Source organism: Chenopodium quinoa, unplaced genomic scaffold, assembly GCF_001683475.1.
Source record: "Chenopodium quinoa cultivar QQ74 unplaced genomic scaffold, ASM168347v1, whole genome shotgun sequence".
In the NCBI taxonomy this organism is placed as follows: Eukaryota; Viridiplantae; Streptophyta; class Magnoliopsida; order Caryophyllales; family Amaranthaceae; genus Chenopodium; species Chenopodium quinoa.
The window spans coordinates 2282393-2304715 of NW_018745684.1; the positions used below are offsets into that span (position 1 = coordinate 2282393).

The following is a 22323-nucleotide window of genomic DNA, read 5'->3' on the forward strand; positions in this document are numbered from 1 at the left end:
GGAAAAAAGGAAGGAAAACTATTGTTATGAAGTCAGATAAATATCTCGAGATAATGTACTAGTATGAGATAGCGTAAAAAAGTTCAATATTGACAAATAAAATTCAGTATTATGGAGTGTGTAAAGGACAATTAGACATGCTTAGTCTCACTATCTCACTAAAATAATTTATAGGTTGATCAAAATAAAATTAAGATGAGTAAGCTCATTTCTTCGAAACAGAAAAAAAAAAAAAAAAAAAAAAAAGTTAGCTCCACATGTCTATCTTACTTTGCTATTATAAAGGATATATAATTAATAAAGATATCAGTAATAATATAAAACAATAGATTCAGGTAATACGTATAAGTCATACCTTATACATCTAAAATTTTCATAAAAAAAGGACAAAGATTTGATTGTTGTACACTCGATATCATGCATCAAACAATTCAATCAAAAAATATGTGGAACAATCTAAAATTTAAGTTTCAATCCAAATTGAAGAATACAAAACTTCATAACCAAAATTCTCATCATGCTATCTTTGTTTCTTTTACCTACTTTAGTTTAATACTTTCCTAACACCGTATCTTTGTTGGTATTAGGTTTGAACGCATTGTGACATAATTAGACTACTTTGATGTTGGATACAGCCATGATTATAATCATAATAATCAATAATTACTTTAATTAGATTGCAATTTTTTAGTCTACTCAATCATCTTTTTGCAACTTCAAAGAAGATTATTTGTCTACTTTATTATACTCACGTTTGCTTGGCAACAAAAATTTTACCTTAAAAAGTTGTGGGCCGACGTCTGAAAAAGAGAATCGGTGCTTTCCCATTCGAAACGCTCCGTCAACATTTACTAAAAATGTTTTTGTTCATAGTCGTTATAGTTGTGCTAGCTTTTACATTGGTTGGTGATCAATTTGTTTATTTATTATGCTTTGATTTTTTGGATTTAATTACTAAGTACTTTATGATTTATAGATAAAAAGTTAAATTGTGTCATCTTATTTTTGTTACTTTACGAGTTTTTCAATATCACTAGTTATTATGAATTTCTTATACTGTATATGATAAGAAATAATGATAAAACGAGTTTTTTAGTATAAGTAGTTATTATGAAATCCTTATACACGATAAGAAATAATGATACTTATTATATAATGAATATTCTATTTTGCTTAAAAAGAAATACAAAGTACTTTTGTCCAAAAGCCGGTCTTTTGTCAAAATTAAATATCTTTGTTTCTTTTAAATGGCTTGAAAAACAATTCCTACAATGCATATTGCCCAATAGAATTATTGAATTGTACTAATTTAATAACAAATTTGTGTACTATTCCAAAAGATGCCTGTGGCATTCATGCAATCTTTTGCAGCATCTTTGACAATAATAATGCAAGGGCAATCTTAATTGCAATTGAGAGGAGGTTCAACTGAATTTTGTTGTACATTAGCATTCTCACAAATGGAGGTACTTTTTTTGCTAGGATCCGAAGCAGTAATGTAAATTGTTTCCATTAAAATGTTGTTGCATGGGATAGCTTGACTACATTGCACTGTAATTGCTTCGTCAGTTGCTGAGGTTCCTTGGAAGCCATTAAATGTCACGTCGGACACTGCTACCGCTGATGACTTGTATAATTACATGTACCAATGTACGTACGTATAATTAGAGTAATGCTACACGTTTAATATACAAAATTATTGATGAAAAAAAATTGTCAAGTTTATTAGAAGGTTTACCGAATTTGCACAATCACTATTGCTATTGCAGTAATATTGGTCTATGATAATCGGGTTTTGGACATCCTCAAGAATGATATTCTCATAGGTGATCTGCCTTGCATAACCAGATCCACCCTATATAAAAAATTTAAACTTAAATTAAGACGATAACAAGTAGAAATTAAATTATGTAATTAACATACAAACCAACAAAAAATATCAAAACGTAATTTTTAAGTTTATTACCTGCCATGTTTTAATTCTAGCTCCATTTGAAGTATTTTTGAAAGTGCAATTTTTCACATGTACTTGTTCTACTCTTGCTTCAGTTCCATCTTTTCCCAAGCTTCCCACACTATATATTATTAAGATAAAAAGATTAACCTTTCATTGCGCTTTATTTTCTAATCAAAATTCATATATATACAAGATTTTTGATTGTTTTAATTTTTTTTTTAGATTTTTCATTTTTTGAAGTAAGGAGAAGGCTGTACACAGCCAGAAGCTCACAAAAGTTAACCCGACTCGTGTTAGAAAGTACTCCATAAGACTCTTTAAAATGGGGGAGGGTTTAATGGTTTATGCTAGTTACTATGGAGATTGTACAATTTACAAAGTACTTACAAAATCTATACCCAAAAAAACACTGGGCCTTAATTGGGCCAACCCACCAGATAATAAACAAACTAGATCTTGTTGGGCTTGTGCCTAATTGACCTTTTATGGCCTAAAGAATAACTTGTAATAATCTAATATCATATCACTAATAAATAAAGTCGGTCTCGCAGTCAGACCACGAGACAACGACACTTGACATTTCAATTATTCGCCAAGTGTCACGCCACACAGGTGAAAACTAGGTATTATTGTGACACATATGATTTTAAGTAAGCGAATTTTAGATAGATTTTTTAAGATAAAATTGTTATATAGAGTTTTATTGTCGATATACTTCTAATATTTCGTATATACAAAATTAATCATAACTTTTATTAAATATCCTATAACTCGGTTCTATTTCCATCATAAATTCGTTTTTAAAAAGTTCTGTAAAATAAGATCCATTTATAATATATTTAATCACAAACTTTTATATGTAGCTGGTCAAACCGTGTCACCAACTATTTTAAGAGTTACTTCGTTAGTGCTATAGGGGTTACTTGGTCAGTGTTATAGTGGTTACTCAATCAATGTTATAGATAGGGGTTACTTAGCAAGTGTTAGAGGTTACTCAGTTAGTATTATAGGGTTACTCTGTCAGTTTTATACGGTTACTTTGTCCGGCAATATGGTGTGGCTAGCCGCATACAAAATGCATTGTTATTTAATTTACTTCCTTTGTTATTTTTTTTATTGCACCATGAGGAATTTCACGCTTGGCAATGCATTACTTTAACTATTAATATCTTCAATTATACTTTTGTAAAAATTAGTAAAAAAAATTGATATTTGAAAAGTAGATTTGGAGACGAATCACTTGACTATATTTTTCCTAATGGATAAATTACAAATGATGGTAAAAAAAGATTAAGTGAATAGTGTAAAAGTCCTTATGGTGCAGTAAAAGAAAAACGGAGGAAGTATTTACAAAAATAATAGAGAATCGGTAAAAATAAGTTTTAATTTGTAAAAATAATTTTAGTTTGGTAAAGATACTTTGAGTTCAATGAAAATAATTTAATTAAGCACAATATAAGTAATTTCAAGTCAATAATAACATAGATATCTATTATTTACAAACAAAACTACAAACACTATTATATATTGTATATATAAAGGGAAGTTTTTTCCCGAGTTTTTAGAAAGCCACATAGGATAGAAATTTCTTAACGCGCCATGTAGGATTATAATTTAAGTGATAGCCAATAAAATAAAAAATTTGTAATTTCTTTTAGAATTAAATAATTCAAATGCCACATAAGCAAAATTGGCGAATGAGATTTTTAAAGTTTAAGTTAATTAAATATAATGCATTATCTTTTGAACTTAGTAATTTTTATTTTAGAATTAAATAATTCAAATGCCACATAAGCAAAATTGGCGAATGAGATTTTAAAGTTTAAATTAATTAAATATAATATATTATCGAGTTTTATCTAAATATATAACGAAGGAAGAGAAATTAATAATTTATAAATACTAAAAAATTTGTTTAAAAAAATACAAACAAACCGTGCATCGCACGAGTTTCATCCAGTTTCTATCAATAATTTTGTACGAACCTAATGCCATGGCCTGGTCCGCAGATGACGTTTGTTATGTTAATCCCTATTGAATCTGAACCAATTGCAACACAATCATCACCTATTTTTAACAAAACCAAAAACATTGTTGATGATAAGTAAGAATTCGAATATTAGATAATGTGTACACTAGAATCCTTGTACAACGTCATATATTTATTATACACTGTAGTAAGAGTGTAACTTAACATACCAGTTCCAATGAAGGAGTTCAAGATTTGAAGGTTGTTAGTAGAAGCAATATCAATTCCATCGGTGTTGTGGCTATCTTGTGGCGCAATTAGGTTAATATTGTTTATAATCGAATTATTGCTGTGTAACATAGCTATGTGACTTCCAGGACAATCTTTGCTCGTAACGCCACTTAATTGAAGACCTTTGCAGTTAAAAAACATCATGTTCTGAAATTAACCAAATGTACTTAACTTGAACATGTATGCTTAAATTAATTGGCATCTAGTATCATAAACACCTCTAAATTACTTTTAATCACTATCAATTAACAAAACTTACCATTGGACGTTTGCATGAGCCCAATTCCTGGGATTAATGAGCACATAGTCAATGAATTATAGTGTAATATTATGAATAATGCATTATACACATAATTGAAACAATATAAGAATTCCCACATTCCATGATTATTTAGCGTATAAATTAAATACGATAATTTAGTTTAAGATAAATTTATATATACATACGTTGATTATGGGAGCATTTGTCCACCAAATTGAGCCTCTACCATCAATAACTCCTTGTCCTTCTACAACGAGATTATCAATAGATCCAAAATGTAGCCAAGCATTGTTTTCACATTTGTCCCACTCACCAATGCTACTCGGTGCTACAATATTACCCTGGATCAGTCATATTTACAAAACCCCGTACAATGTCAATATATAATCACCACTTAGATTTAATCATCATATTACTGGTCCAAATTACAATTTATGTAAAGAAGTGGGAAAGTAGTGAGTACTTTTCACCCATTTGATTAACTTTCACAAATTGGCATGATTAGATATATTTTGGATATAAATGGAAAAGAATTAGACGTTCAAATTATTCACCTCGATGTGAATGGTAGTAGTAGATTTGCAAGGACCATCAAAAGCAATGTATTTGATTAAGAATGTATATCCTTGTGGTACAACTAGGGTTGTACTATCACCGCCAGCATTGCATACATCTATCCATGCTTTTGCAAATGTCTGTAAAGTGAACCATACAGATGCGACGTTTATGTTAATAATGGAAAAAGTACAAATGCATGTAAAATGTTGGTACTTGGTACAAACACTCGTTAGATAAAATGTATGAAATTTATACTTGAGTGTCATCTTGTTGTCCATCTCCTTTTGCTCCATAATCCAACACATTGAAGGTAGGTGAACTGTTTTGTGCATTCGTAACACTTATGCCAAGCAAGCTAGTTGCAATGTATGCAACAATGAAGAGAATATGGCGATAGTCCTATCAAACACAACAAGTTATTAAACAAAATTAGCAAACCTAAAACAAATACGGAGTATTCCTTCCTAAAAGTTATTCGTAACAATTGTAAGTCATTGATTTTATTTGTAGCATGAAATAGAATGGGAGTTAAACGAAAATAAATCCAAATTACATGAAACTCACCATTTAAGCACACAAAGAAGAAGTTAATATATACTGTAATATATAGTTCGAGTTGCCGAGTTGTATCAATGTTTATGTCTTTCCCTGCTCCTAAACCATATATTTTATACATGACAAACTAATAGTACCTCAAATCATTATTGTTTATGTAACATAATTAACATTTATTCCAATTGATTAATCGACATTATGTCACATAATAACTCCTCAAATTATTGGAGGCTTGGCTATGATTATATTTCTAAATCTAGTCAATTATTTACCTTGAAATACAACAATAAGAAATTACTACTTCACTAGTGTACCTAGATTACTATCTTGATTTATGTTAATTTTCGATTCTGTGGTCTTGTTAGCTTTATATTCCAAAAAATATCAACATTATATTAAAAATTCATCTGAACTTGTAGATATTCTCTCAATAATGTATTATGTAATAATTAGGTTTCTTATTTTGATGATATTCATTTCTTTATTTTATTTTAAAGAAAAAGTCAATTACTTTTCTTCCTATATTGGGATTAAATTTGCAATACTATGGGCATATGAATGGAGGGAAAATTGTGATATTTTATTCTATCAAAATTTGAGGGTCCATTTTGTAATGTTCAATCATTTTTTTTCTGTATCTTATAAAAGTAATTATGATCTATGCACGATCGTAGAATTAGATCTTAGGGTTTATTCTTCAAACTCTAGAAATGTTTCAAAGAAATAAATTAAGATATGTTCACTAAATAACACATATTAGATCAAATATTATCCGTAATAAATTCAAATAAGGGTTACCTATCTACATGAACAACAATATTTAAAACATTTATCATTGGAAAACAAAAAAAGTTGAAAAGGTTGAAATATTTTTGTTTATTTATCTCTTGAATGACTTGAAAAACAATTCCTTTACAATGCATATATTGCCTACAAGAATTATTGAATTGTACTAATAATAAATTTGTGTATTGTCCTTCTCAAAGATGCTTGTGGCATTCATGCAATAGATCTTTTGCAGCATCTTTGACAATATAATGCAGGGACACTCTTAATTGCAAATGAGAGCAGGTGTAACTGAATTTTGTTGTACGTTAGCATTTGCACATACGGAGGTTATTTTTTTGCTAGGATCCGAAGCAGCAATATTGACTGTTTCCATTACAATGTTGTTGCATGGGATAGCTTCACTACATTTCACCGTAATTGCTTCGTCAGTTGCCGAGGTTCCTTGGAAGCCATTAAATGTAATGTCGGACACTGCTACCGCCGATGACTTGTATAGTTACATGTACCAATGTATGTACGTACGATTAGAGTAATGCTACATGTATAATATATGAAATTATTGATGAATAAGTGTCAAGTTTATTAGTAGGTTTACCTGATTCGCACAATTACTATAGCTAATGCAATAATATTGGTCTATAATAATCGGGTTTTGGACATTCTCGAGAATGATATCCTCATAGGTGATCTGCCTTGCATACCCATTTCCACCCTGTGCACGAAAATTCAAACTTAAATTAAGACGTGACAGCAAGTAAAAATTATGCAATCAACATACACTTGATATACGGACAAACAAAAATTAGCAAAACTTAATTTTTAAGTTTATTACCTGCCATGTTTTTATTCTGGCCCCATTTGAAGTATTCCTGAAAGTGCAATTTTTCACATGTATTTGTTCCACTTTTGCTTCTGCTCCATCTCTCCCCAAGCTTCCCACACTATTTATTATATTAAGATAAAAGATTAATCTTTCGCCACGATTTATTTTCCAATTTAAAATTTATATATATACAACTTTTTTTTTTTTTTTTAAAGTAAGGAAAAGGCTATATTGAGTCGGAAACTCATAAAAGTCAACCCGACTCATGTTAGTGAGTAAGATTCTTTAAAAAGTGGGGAAGGGTTTAAGCTCGTTATCGCGGAGAACTCACAAAGTCCTTACAAAATCTTAAAAAAAACACTGGGCCTTAACGGGGCCAACCCACCTTGTTGTGCTTGTGCCAGATTGGCCCACTTATGGCCCACTTGTGCCAGAATTCATGGATAATTTCTATCAATATTTGTATACGAACCTAATGCCATGGCCTGGTCCGCAGGTGATGTTTGTTATGTTAATCCATAATGTATCCGAACCAATTGCAACACAATCATCACCTATTTTTAACAAAACCAAAAAAATTGTTGATAAATTAGTAATAATTCGAATATTCGATAATGAGTACACTATAACCCTTGTACAATGTCATACTATCTAGCATACACTCGAGTGATATTCTAATTTAACGTACCAGTTCCAATGAAGGAGTTTAAGTTTTGTAGGTTGCTTGTAGAAGAAATATCAATTCCATCGGTGTTGTGGCTATCTTGTGGCGCAATTAGGTTAATATTGTTTATGGTCGAATTGTTGCTGCCTAACATAGTTATGTGATTTCCTGGACAATCTTTGCTTGTAACGCCACTTAATTGAAGACCATTGCAGTTAAAAAACGTCATGGTCTGAAATTAACCAAATATACTTGGAGTTGAATATGTAAGCTTCATTGGCACTTTTAATTATAAACACGTCTAAATTAATTTTAATCAATATCAATTAACAAAACTTACCGTTGGACGGTTGCATGAGCCCAATTCCTGGAATTAATGAGCACATTGTTATTGAATTATAGTGTAAAATTATGAATAATGCATATAATTGAGACAGTATGAAAAATCTCTCTTTAGTAATAAATTATATACGATGATTAGGCTATATTTAGTTCATCTTATTTTTACTTTATCGTTTTATGTAAGACTTTTTTTTTTATAACTATATATCTTTAATTTCATAATGAATTTTTTTTAATGAAAATTACATAATAATAAAATACACATACAAGGTCAAAGTTTAGTCAAATAAGAATATTAAACAATCGGAACAAATCAGAAAGATAAATTATGATCAGGAAAAAAAAAAAAAGGTTCATAAAGGTGAATTAAACAAAACCCTAGTGTAAAATAAGTTTATATAAGTGATTAAATGTATATATACATACGTTAATTATGGGAGCTTTTGTCCACCAAATTGAGCCTCTACTATCAATAACTCCTTGTCCTTCTACAAAGAGATTATCAATAGATTCAAAATGTAGCCAATTATTGTCTTCACATTTGTTCCACTGATCAATGCTACTGGGTGCTTCAATATTACCCTGTATCTGTCATATTCACAAAGCCCCTATGATATCAATATATATATCAATAATACTATCATACTACCTCCACCTAAATTTTAATTTAGTCACATTACTGGTTCAAATTATATTTTATGTAACGAAGTAAAAAAGTAATAAATTAATAATACATACTTTTCACTTGTTTGATTAGTTTTCGCAAATTGGGATGGCTAGTAATATTTTAAATATAGACGTTCAAATTATTCACCTGGATGTGAATGCTGGTAGATTGGCAAGGACCCTTAAATGCAATGGATTTGATTAAGAATGTCTTTCCTTGTGGTACGACTAGGGTTGTACTATCACCGCCAGCATCGCATGCATCTATCCATGCTTTTGCAAATGCCTGTAAAATAAACCATAAGAATAGGACGCATTTGTTAATATATATATATATAGTGGAAAAAGATACAAATTGTTCGTGTATGCTACAAAAAGTTAAAAAAATATATGAAAATTATACTTGAGTGTCATCTTGTTGTCCATCTCCTTTTGCCCCATAATCCAACACATTGAAGGTAGACGGACTTTTTTGTGCATTTGTAACTCTTATGCCAAGAAAGCTAGTTGCAATGTTTGCAACAATGAAGAGAACAAGGCGATAGTCCTATAAAACAAAATAAGACATTAGAAAAATCAGCAAACAAATAACAAATATAGGGTATTCCTATAATTAAGTTACTCTTAATCATTGATATTATAGCATGTAATAGAATGGGAGTTAAACGAAAATTGATCCAAATTACATGAAACTCACCATTTAAGCACACAATTCAAACAAGAAGTTGATTTATAATAGTTTAAGTTGTGTCAATTTCCCTGCTTCTAAACCATATAGTTATACATGACAAATACTAATAGTACCTCAAATCGTTGTTTATATAACATGATTAACATCTATCCCATTTGATCTTACATAATCAACATTATGTCACAAAATATCTCCTCAAATTATTGCTTGTTGAATTATTGGTGGCTTGGGTAAGATTATTTTTCTAATCTAATCTAATGTGATATTGAAACAATCAATTATTTACCTTGAAATATAACAGTAAGGAATCACTAGGGTATCAAGATTACTATCTTGATTTATGTTTAGTAACAATTCTGTGGTCTTGTTAGCTGTAATTTATATTCCAAATTTTCGAGATTGTAAAATTCATCTGAACTTGTAGATATTCATCTCAATAATGTATTATGTAAGAAATAAAATCCATATTTGTGTGATATGGTTTGATTATCTTTCCAATTCAAATCTAGCTGATACCATAGGATTATCTGTTTCGATTGGTCTTTTTTTTTAAAAAAAAAACAAAAATATTAATAATTTTCTTCCTACTTTGGAATTATAGTTCTTTGTATTTGTTAATCTTGGTATTCATTTGCAATAATATGGGCATATGAATGGAGGGAAAATTATGATATTTTATTCTATCTAATTTGAATCTATTTTGTAATGTTCAATATTATTATTTTCACTATCTTATGACTAATAATGATCTATGCACGATCTTCTCTATTGTCCGTCATGGCCTCATCTCATGGGATCATCATGATCTTAGAGTTATATTCTTCAAGCTTTAAAAATACTTCACAAAAATAAATTAAGATATATTCAAATAAGTTTTACAAGATAAAATAATGCAAATTAGATCAAATAAATTTTACTCCCGAATAAGTTCAATAAAGGTTACTTACATGACACTCAAATTAAAGTAATAAGTTTAATAATGCCAAGTTCTCAAAAAAATAAAAAAAGGCCCAAGACGAAGCTTGCGGTGAAGTGGGCTACATGTATGCTGGGCTTTAGGCTGCTTGCTAGACGCTGGATAGAGTTGGGTTTCATTGGGCTTTATTTACCTTTTTATTTGGGCATGTATATCATGGAGAAAAAAAAAGGTTGTTCCAGTCAAGTTTGCAGCAATCTCAATTTATGAGATGATGAACTTGCAGCATATATATCATCTTGACACGTAGGGATGTAAATTAACCAAGCCGATTAATAAACTACTCGGGTTCGAGCTCGGTTGAATCTCGTTCATGTTCGTTTATTTGATAAATGAGCCGAGCTTGAACAAATTTTGAAACTCGTTTAATAAATGAGCTTGAACACGAACATAGATATGCTCATTCAGATAAGTTCATGAACAACTCGTTTATTTATGCTTGCGAACTACTCGTTTATTTATGTTTGCGAACTACTCGTTTATTTATTCACAATTGTTAATTTAATTCTTAAGTTTTTTAATAATTAAGTTTTAATTCTTAGGTCTATATTTTTTTTTTTTTGAAGAATTCTTAGGTCTATAATTATGATTTAATTATTATGCTAATTTTGAGATTTTCAATTGACAAAAGTTCAAAGCTCGTTTAATAGAGAAGCTCGTTTATTACTAAGCTCGTTCATGAAACACTCGTTTAATAAATAAGTTGTTCACGAACCGTTCGCGAACATATAGGGCACTAAACGAGCCGAGCTTGAATAGATTATTGAGCTCACTTGAAACCTCAGGATCGTGCTTGAAATCGTGCTTTAAATGAATTTGAACTTAAACATGAACATGAACAAGGTAGTACTCAACTCGACTCGGCTCATTTACACCCTTATTGACACACAATAAAGAAGAGATTGAAGAATGTAAAGGTGCAAATAAATTGAAATAATTTCAATTTTGATATGAGGGATGAATTGGGATACTAAAGTTAAAATTATTCTAATTATTTGTCCATTTTCTTTGTTAATCACAAATTTACATTGCGTGCCAAAAGATAATGTCGCAAATATTTTGAACTAGAGGAATATCTTGTAAACAAACAAAAATAGATCATCAAGAATATTGATTGAATGTTTATCTTTTAACTTGATGTACGATACACGGGACAAAGGTAATATTCATTAGCAAAAAGTCGATTGAGATCTACAATTTTTTTTTCTATATACAGAGTAAAAGATTAAAATTTATTCTAGTAGTTTGAGAATTTAGGTAGTAGAAAACATGTGAATATTTTGATAGTTACACATTACACTTAGGTGACCTAAAGTTTCATAATCATGTCTATCATTGGTATTTTTATTTATTTATTGAATATTTGTCATAGTGCAAATACTTTTTTTTTTAAAAAAATGCAAATGCTTCGTACTTCATATAATTTATCAAAACTCGTAACAAAAAGATTTTTTTACCCTCCATTTTCCGGCTATTTTATAACCTCAACCTCAATCTTTTAACCTTAAACAAAGAATTAGCAATTCGATTTCGAATTTATCATCAAATATCATAAGCAATGTAGGAAGGGTTCTTCCTATGTCACTTGTGAGTTAATTATTGGTGTGTAGGGAGTATTGTATTGTATTATTATTGTTGATTGTCAAACAATGAGTTCCACAAAAAAAAATATATATATATATATATATATATATATATATATATATATATATATAATAATAATAATAATAATAATAAATAATAATAATAATAATAATAATAATAATAATAATAAAGGTTCTCTAGGTCAAATGTCTATAGATTTCATAAAGTTTACAGATTCACAATAATTCTGTTTCTGGAAGCCCACCTTTTTCATGTTCTTTCTATATTTCAGCATATGTTCCAAGTAAAAAGATCATATGTTTCTGGAAGCCCCTTTCAATATATTCCCGGTAAAATTAATTAATTAGTTCTTCATATCAGCAAGATATTTAATATTTTTGTTTTGTTTTTGTGAAAAAAGCCTGTGATTAAGGGCTTTTTGAAAATTATGGCAAGTTAACTTCCATGATTTACATTGGACTTTTTTTGTTCACCTTTAATCGTAACATTTTGACTTTAATGATTGTTGATACATATTTCGTATAACTTTAATTTTTAATAAAAAAGAAGTAAATTTAGAGAAAGCTAATATTTTTTAAAAAATATTGAGATTTATTAAATAAAGGATGACATATGATATACAATATTATCTTTTATATAAATCACTCACGATGGTTATATGTAAGTTCCTGAATAGAACAAAACTCAAAATGTTATAACAAAAAATGAACGATGGAAGTACTTGGCGAATGACAGTATCCCAAACCATAATTATGGATGGAATCGGATCCCACAATTCGCTTTGATATCATGTTTAGTTAAGTCCTTTGTAGTTTAAATTTGTTTTATCATTGTAGAATCTCAGTGATGGCATTACTGAAGTTCAAGATGGGTGGGTGCATCAAGAATCATATCTCTTTATAATGGATGAAAGAATATTTTTGAAAGTTATTAGAACTTTCCATACATACAACATAGACAAGAGGAAAAAAAAAAAAAAAAAAGGGAGATATACGACAAGAATATGAACACGAGTTTAATGAATTTTGCATCCCGCAATTTTATCCGAATTTTGAATGTGTATGTCATATACTTAAAATTAAAGCACCTAAAACAATGGTCCTAGTGGTACAAGGATTATACACTCGAGTGTGAGATGATATGGGCGCCCACATATTAATAAATATGCTGAATTGCTCCCTACAGCATCTATTAATAATTTGTCGACATATGATACTGTATTATAATGTATAAGATTTTGTCAATGTATGATACCTTATCACAATTACATTGCACACAGCTTCTATACTTTTTACTTGAGAAAATACGAGAGGCACACAAACTTATAGTTCACCTATTTCTCAATACAAACAAAATATACGGAGTTAAAATTTTGCACTACTTTTTTGTTGTGACTGTAATTTTGAATTATTTTGTTATGACTCGTACTTTTAATAGTCTATAAGCTGTGAATATATATTGGTGTATTAGGTCAGTTCTGTTGCCTTTCTTCTACTTATTTCAAGTAAAATAAGTTTAGAAAAGGTTTTAATTATTCGCATTTTGGATCAAATATATGGTTTAATCATAATTGGATAAATGTCAATTTGCAATGTCTTTCAGTGACAAACCATAACTAAACTGGTCCAACTGGACCCCCCACCCCCCCTACAGTTGTACTCCAAAAATACATTTCTGGAACCATCATAACGGTCAATAATAAATAATGTTCTATCAAGTGTAGGCAAACTTACAAACCATCTTCAAAAGAATTTGGGTTTAGCAGCACCACACAGTATGCAGTACTCACCAATTGACTTGGTCTCAAATATTGACTTATACTTAGTCCTAGAACATGTTGACTTGATACGACTACATAACACTAATCGGACATGAAATAACTGGGTTAATGTTGAACATTTTTTACCTATCTATATTATTCAATATGCAAGCAAAATAAGATCTATCTAAACATGATCTGATACAAAAACATAACAAAATGGGCATAAAAAATTAATTTATGTTCAAAATTTTCTTGAGATATAACTTAGATGAGCTGACATCTACAACAAATCATCGATTAATTAAATAAATTGGGATAGCATTAAGAATTTCAGTAAGATTAATTAAATACAGTTAGACAGATAAACGTCAAACTCGTTAACTAAAGTAACAGGTCTGACACGAGCACAAACACAAATTTGTTACAACCTGACCTGTTTAACAACTCTACTTATCACGATGTTACCTCGGCCGTAGCATAACATAAATTATGGTTAAAATTCTGGAAGGAAATTCCACACGTGTGACAACGAACACATAAGTACATAGCTAAATCTAGTCTCCTTACCCTGTCCCACAAAAGGCCAAAGTTAAGGATTATAATTGGTTAATAACATTAGAAGAAGCGACCAAGACATAAACCAAAAGAATTGAAGACTTCTTTTTTTTTTTATTTCAAAGCCATCACCTTGACTCTTCCACTTAACTCATCCAGGTGCATTGGACTCATTTTTAAAGTCTTCAAATTTGACGAAAGTTGTTATCAAACGTGCTACCTTTTCTAATCTATAGTTTTTTGTGGACCGTAGGATGTTACAACTGGCGAACCTTGGACCATTTATTTTGCCAACCTAAGATGTACTTTTTTACATTTCATACACCTTATATATTACATCTACTCACTGCACTAACACTTAAGTCATAATATTTTCATGCTATATAGCATAAAAACAACATATTTTATAACATATACTAAACTTCTTTTTGTTTTTCTTAGAAGTGTAACGTTAAAAGCTTAGAAGGAAAAATGGAGGATGATAAAGATTGTAGTGGTGGAGAGGTTAAGTATAGAGGTGTAAGGAAGCGGCCATGGGGGAAGTACGCGGCTGAAATCCGTGACTCGACTAGGCATGGTGCACGAGTTTGGCTTGGTACGTTTAATACGGCTGAGGAAGCTGCTAGGGCGTATGATCGAGCTGCTTATAACATGAGAGGTCATTTGGCTATACTTAATTTTCCTAGTGAGTATAACATGCCTCGCGGTGGTTCTTCCTCTAGGGGCGGTTCTTCATCTTCATCTTCATCGACGAGGAATAATGTTGGGCAAGATAGGGCTAAGGAAGTTTTCGAATTTGAGTATCTTGATGATAAGTTGCTCGAAGATCTTCTTGATTATGATAATAATAAGGGTGGAAGGCAATGAAGCTACATGTATATTTGATGATTTGATTTCAAGCTCTATAAAAACTTCGAACGAGCATGTTCGAATTTGGACAATGTGTCCTTGCATTTATAACTTATTTCATAATGTAACATCCTTTCTTCTCTTTCTCTACATCCGGCCTCGCTCCTCATTAAGGCCACATCGTTTTTCTTGAGAACTTTAATTTGTGTTTGATGATTAATAGGTCAGTCTAATAACTTTTACAACTACATTATTGTATGATATGATTTTCTCAATTTTCTCTATGTGCATTTCTTTCCTATATATATGGTATTATATTTACGATTATGTACATAGATAGATTGACACAAAAAATGTATTTATTTTTAAGTGGAAAATGAACTATTTGTGAAATGACTTGTAACAAGTTATGATTAATGTTGTTCTATATCAAATTATAAATGGGTGATAGCAACCATTTCTTAAGCAACCGAGTCACAATGGACTTAAATTACAATGTGGTGCATTTATTTTCTTTTGCTATAATTAGGGATCGAATTTGGTGCGTGGTAGACAAATAGAAGAAAATTCAAACTAATTTTCTATCATCTAAAATATTCTTCTTTTTTGTGGCTTAAAGATAGGGTAATGTGCAAATAATAACCAATGATAAAAATAGGTAATTTTATAATATTTGCATTCCATTGGTGTATTGGTGCGAGCATCAATGAAAAATGAAGAATATAGAGATGTGTCGGCCCATTTTTACATAAAAGCCCGTCGATCGGTTCATTTTCATGGCCTTATTCCTTAGTCTCCAGGTAACATCAGTAGATCACTTACTTCACATCACTCTCATCAACAAGCAATTTTTTTAAATAAGGTAATTTATTGCCTCCAACTCCGAGGCCCGCCCTATCCAAAAATAGAAAGAAAAAAAAAACATATTCCCGTCATCTCTTAATAAATACTACTCCCTCGATTTTTAATTACTCACAAAGTCACAAGTCACAACATATGTGTTTATGTTAATCTTAGGTTTAGGTAGACTTGTTGGGTGATACTATACATTTAAGAGCAGGTAGAGCTAATGATAGATTATTTTAATATTTTGCGTGAGAGAAAAAAAATTGAAGAATTAATTTAAGTAGGTTTAGTAGGAGCGGAAAATACACAACAACAATATATAACAATTGTGTGGTTATTGAAAGAGAAACAAATTAATAATAGTAGTATTAATTTCATTTCAAATAAAAAGTGTTACAACTTTTGCAAATATTATGTATATAGAAGAGGAAAGAGCTTTATTTGTATGGAAATAATTTCTAACTATCTTTATCAGAATATTAGATAGGTGGTCTATACTTAATTGGAAAGATTGCGAAAGCCATTATGCTATGTAATATTACCTTACCATAAATTTGAAATTCCTAAGAGTTATAGTGAAAAATTCCTAACGAACGTTGTGGACTTGTGTCGTACGTCCATTTGCGGCTGATGTTGCTAGCTCGGATTATGTTTTATTCTCCAAATTTCCAATTGTGTTGGATTCTTTGTTTGATTGATTAGTATGATTAAACATGCTTAGCTGTAAGTCAAAGGAAAAGTTCTATTTATCTTCGGCTTTCTTACTTGTATCTTGGCTTTTAGCACAATACAAATGTTCTTTTCATCTTACTTCCAAAATTAATGAGTATTACAATTAATTTATTTTTAATTATAATGTAAGAATACAATAAAATTTGGGAGAAATAAATTGATGATTGGCTTCAATTAAGATTTGACAACTAGATGAATGTCTAGATATATCTTACAGTATATAATTAGGGTTTCTCTTATTTGGAGTAAAAGTTAAACTCCTCTCTCATAGGGGTGTAAGGAGGGCGTCCAAGGCTCCAACCATGATTCTAAAATTATTATACTTACCGCTCCATTTTTATTATGTATTTATGTAGATTACTTTGTCCAACACACATGTCAATGTACACTTTGACCATCAATTTTTTTTATTGTCCATCACGAGGGAAAAAAAAGGGCGTTAAAAGTTGATATTATGAAAAAATGAAAATATACCTTGTAACTAATCCAATAACATTTATATAATAAAATAATGTTTACTTGTACATATTATTAATAATGCTTAATCAAAGTTAATATATAAATAACAGTGCTCTTTTTTGGTGTGACCAACCACACCGTGCGACAAGATGACACGCACACATCAAAAGACTAATCGGATAACTCCTAACCAAATGAGTAACACCTGACCAACCGAGTAATCCCTTATCCCTGACTGCGTAATATTTGTGAGATGCGGATATAGATCTATTCACAAAAAATGCGGATATAGTCTCATATAGACGATTATATGTTATTATGAGCTCTTTACCATTACGAAAATTTTAGGCCCAAACAAAATTACATTTCAGGACAACTGCAGCCCACACGCTTTTTACTCCTCCAAGTTATAATGGCTAAAAACAATCATGCCTATCCTATGGTTGCCCTAGCCCATATTCAAACTAAGCCTAAGCCCAAATCCAAGCCCAAGACCAAGACCAAGACCAAGACCAGTACGTGAGATTGAGAGAAACGCATCAGGTTTTCATTTCTCTAGTCTAGCAAATAGTGAAAATAATAAAAATTATGAGTTTGTTTTTTTTTTTTTTTGAGGAAATTATGAGTAAAATTTAGAAGATAGTCTTAAATACAAAATTTGCTCTAAATGATTCTTCTATAATCATATTTGTGCAAAATGGTACAACTGCCATTTTGATTTTTCATTACCACTAGAATATTTGATTAAATTTATAAACTAGTCACTAAAATCCCTAAACTTGGTATTTTTTTTTATGGAGATATATATTTGAGTAAAGCCCTGTTCACTTCACCTTTAAAAAATAATATTAAGTAAAAATAATTTTAGTTTAGTAAATTAATTTCAATTTAGTAAAAATAAGTTCAGTTCAGTAAAATTTAGTAATATAAAGAAGAAATATAATTGAAAATCAGTAAAAATAATTTTAGTTCAACAAAAATAATTTCAGTTTAGTAAAATTAATTTCAATTCAGTAAAAATAATTTAAGTTCAGCAAAAATAATTTCAGTTCAATAAAAATAATTTCAGTTCAACAAAAATAAGGTGAAGTGAACGGGGCCTAAATGTTAACTTTGCATTTTTGTAAACGAGTGTTGGGTATCAGCAGTCCCCTAAACTTGGAAGTTAATATATTTGATTAAAGGGCATCCACATGCATGATCATTATTCTTAAGACTTTGAAATCTATCTATCTATAACTATACTAAAACAGAGGGCACTACAAAAAAATAGCTACACGTGTCACCTTCACAAACAAAATTTTTCCGCTCTTTTCCGCTATCCTAATTAAAGCAAATATTCACTAAATAATCTAACACTTTCTATTTCCTATAAATATTACATATAATATATATATATATATATATATATATATATATATATATATATATATATATATATATCAGTCTATATATATACTAAAATATTATTGATTGATCTTATATAATATTTTTTGCCAAAAACAATATAAATTTTATTGATCCTATGTAGAAAATATTTTCATTAACCAGTAGAAAATTTCACAATATATTTCCACTATATATCAATAAAGAATGAAATATACTTGATAAAATAATATCTTTGACAAGATATTGAAAAAAAGATAATATACAATAACAGAAGGTAACAAAATATTTGCATGATCAAAAGACATTTTATGCATGCATTACGGCTGTGATATGCAAGGAAGATAATATCAAGATACTTCCTTGATATTATCTCAATATTTAATACTTAATTTTGCCAAATTTTGATACCCCATTAAAAAATTTTGTACGGGTTTTATACTTGGCAAATTCCACTATCATACAAAACTTATGTATATATTTTATTATATACATGTATCACGGATTGTTAAATTAGTAGAATATAATATACATGACGAGTGTCACCTTGTAATAAAAAAATTTCTCGCTCTTTTCCACTATCTTTAATAAAGCAATTAGACCTTTTATTTCTTATAAATCATACACATAAGTATTTTTTATTCAAACAATAGTTATAGATTTATCTCAAAAATATTAATAATGGATACTTTGTATGCGTAATATATAAATACCAAATCAAGCTAATTGTTTTTTAACATTTAAAATATTTTCCTTCTCCACATTTTTTCCTCTAAGGTAATGGTCTAAATTCAGCAATACACATGACAATATTATACAGTCAGTTGATCTTTTATATATATATATCACAGTTTGTAATATTAGAATTAAGATAATTAATCTCATATAATATAATATTATTGCCAAAAAATATAACTTTAATTGATCTTATGTGATAAAATTATTTAATATAAGTATTATTCTTATCCAAAAAAAAAAAATTATTAAAGTTTTTAACCTCTTCTTATTTTATCTTGATATATAGATTTTTATGACGTTTAGTTAGGCACTTAGGCTAAGTATGTGGGGTCAATCCACTCACTTGGGTAAAATTATAAATTTTGTATCAATACTTTCCTAATTTTCACCAATAATTTTAAGAACTCAAGTGGGTTAATTTGCACCCCTTACTGCACAATGGCTTGCTTATAAAAAAAATATAAAAATTTGATATTGATAAAATACATAATAAATATATTACCAACTAAATATTAACTACTGATGATTCAGAGTGTTGTATGGTGCGCGCCCGCGCCCATGTTAAGCACGCCCGTGCCAGGTAGCGCGGTCGCGAAGTGAGCGCGTCTAACCCGCGCACCTTTCTGAAAATCAGCATGTTGAATGAAAGTAGGGGCGCGCCCCCGTTGTTGGTAGCGCGCCCGCGCTAAAACCGCGCCCCTCACTGTTTTCAAGATTCATTCGCAGGTTTTTGGGAGGAGCGCCCGCTCCGCCAGGAGGCATGCCCGCGCTACTTCCCAGTTCTGCGGTTATTTGTTGACGGTTGTTTCTCTTAAGGATTTCGTGAAAAACAGAAGAGACAGAACAATTTTCTCTCTTCCTCTCCAAAAGAAATTCTCCACAATTTTCTTGCAAACTATTGTGAGAAATCTTGAAACTTAGCCTTTATTGTGAATTGTTCATTATTCACTAAAAGTTTACTGTCAATTGTATCTCAAAGAGGATTTCCGGTTTAACCCAAGCACCGTGTGGGGGAAATAAACCTCTTTAGGAAAGTGTATACATGCCTTTGACAGTGTATCAAGGTTTGAGACTCAAATGGTCATCATTTTCTCATATTCATGTTCATCGATCATCTTCAAGGCTTGGTGTTGAGGCAATTTTGGATTTTTTACATTAGTGTTATTATTTGTGTTTTCTGAAATACATTGTAATTTTGGTGCTTGGTTGTAATAATTTGAATAGTATTTGGATTGTTGTATAATTGATTGTTATTATACACAATTTAGGTTTTGTTCCCACAGATTTTTAAGTAATTCTTTGTTGTTTGAATTACTGTAAAACCTAACATTAACAAAGATTATAGTTAAAGTTTTGAAAGTTCGACTTAAATCTATGTAATTGGACAAAAAAATTAGGAATAGAAAGAGTAATTAGACATGTCTAGCAAAATTCATGTTTGAAAATTTAACCAATTTTGGTAACAATTTTTAAGGCAATCAGTTAAGTACCCAAAAATATAGCATTAAGATTAATAAAAGCTTAATTATTAATTTTATAATGTAAACTATAAGGTCACCATTAGATAGGAAGCATAAGGATTTCATTAAATGGATTATTTTTATTTATACCATGATAACTTTTATTTATCTGATCTTGTGGGTGACTTAAGTACGTGATTTAAATTTTGTGACCATATTATGGGATAGTGAGAGACTTTTATTATGTCAATTAAACCTAAAGTACACATTATAAAGGTAAAATATAGGATATATGAATAGACATGAGTCATCTATCAATCTATATATCTATTCTATCTATTGATCTATCTATATGTATACTAAAACAAAGGGTGCCTAGATGCAAAAATGACATTTGTCACTCTGTCAATTAATATTTTCCCGTCCATTTACAAACTCTTAAATAAAGAAATTTTTATAATATCTTTTAATTATTATTGCAATATTCCATTTTATTATTGATTTTTATCTTAAAATAATATCTTTCACATCTTTTAACTCATTTCGGTAAGTACGATTTTATCTAATTAAAAAAATCTACGCCTTTTAATTCTTTTTTTTTTAATTTAATTTAATTTAATATCATTTTTATCAAATCTTCAAATATTATAATATACAAAGTACTTTGTAAAATATTTTTTTGTAAGTACAAAATATTATAATATACAAATTACTTTGTAAAAAATCTACGCCATTTTGAAAATTACGTTTAATAATCTCCTACTTATTATGAATCATAATGTGTTTTAGACTTTTAATATCTTCAAACACACATTGTGTATAATATAATCTGGTCACTTAAAAATAATTTCCTACTTAGCCTTACTGGTTTCTTTAATATAGCGATTTAAAACCCTTTGTCTACTAAAAATGTTCTGAAACCAATCTGTTAGAATGCCCAAAAGTTAGATTTTAAAAGTGATTATAAAAGTATATATCCTACGTAGATAAGTATTAGACTTGCTGGATGTTAGTCTTCAATCTTACCCCAAAAGTTAATAATTAATGGTGGATTTTGAAGAGAATAATCACCTGGTGGAGTTAGAATGATTTTAAATGGAATATTTAACTACTAAAATCATACAAATTTTTATATGTGGATTGAAGAGAACAATCAGTTGGTGGAGTTGGAATGATTTTAATTGGAATATTTAACTACTAAAATCACACAAATTTTTATATGTGACTGGCCACACCGTGTGGCCGAGGTTACTTGAGTTACTCGGTTAGGGGTTACTTGAGTTACTCGATAAGGGTTTCGGTCAGGGTTACTCGGTCAAGGGTTACTTAAGGGGTTCGATCACGGGTTACTCGGTCAGGGGTTACTTGAGTTACTCGGTCAGGAGTTA

At 29.8% G+C, this 22323-nt stretch overlaps 2 protein-coding genes across 2 annotated transcripts; one reads left to right on the top strand and one right to left on the bottom strand.

Moving 5' to 3' along the window:
* Positions 1-1402: 1402 nt before the first annotated feature.
* On the bottom strand, positions 1403-9704 carry LOC110717540. Its single transcript, XM_021896265.1, has 19 exons — positions 9681-9704; positions 9280-9423; positions 9025-9162; positions 8637-8798; positions 8209-8235; positions 7893-8100; positions 7677-7758; positions 7214-7322; positions 6977-7093; positions 6704-6868; positions 5293-5436; positions 5034-5174; positions 4665-4820; positions 4477-4503; positions 4157-4364; positions 3943-4024; positions 1967-2075; positions 1739-1855; positions 1403-1627 (listed from the first exon to the last, which is right to left on the bottom strand). The coding sequence occupies exons 1-19, from the start codon at positions 9702-9704 to the stop codon at positions 1403-1405; spliced, it is 2385 nt and encodes a 794-aa protein (XP_021751957.1).
* A 5154-nt stretch (positions 9705-14858) lies between these two features.
* On the top strand, positions 14859-15617 carry LOC110717775 (ethylene-responsive transcription factor ERF095-like). Its single transcript, XM_021896542.1, has one exon. It carries the CDS (start codon positions 14937-14939, stop codon positions 15330-15332), a length of 396 nt encoding a protein of 131 aa, XP_021752234.1. The 5' UTR covers positions 14859-14936; the 3' UTR covers positions 15333-15617.
* Positions 15618-22323: the final 6706 nt, after the last annotated feature.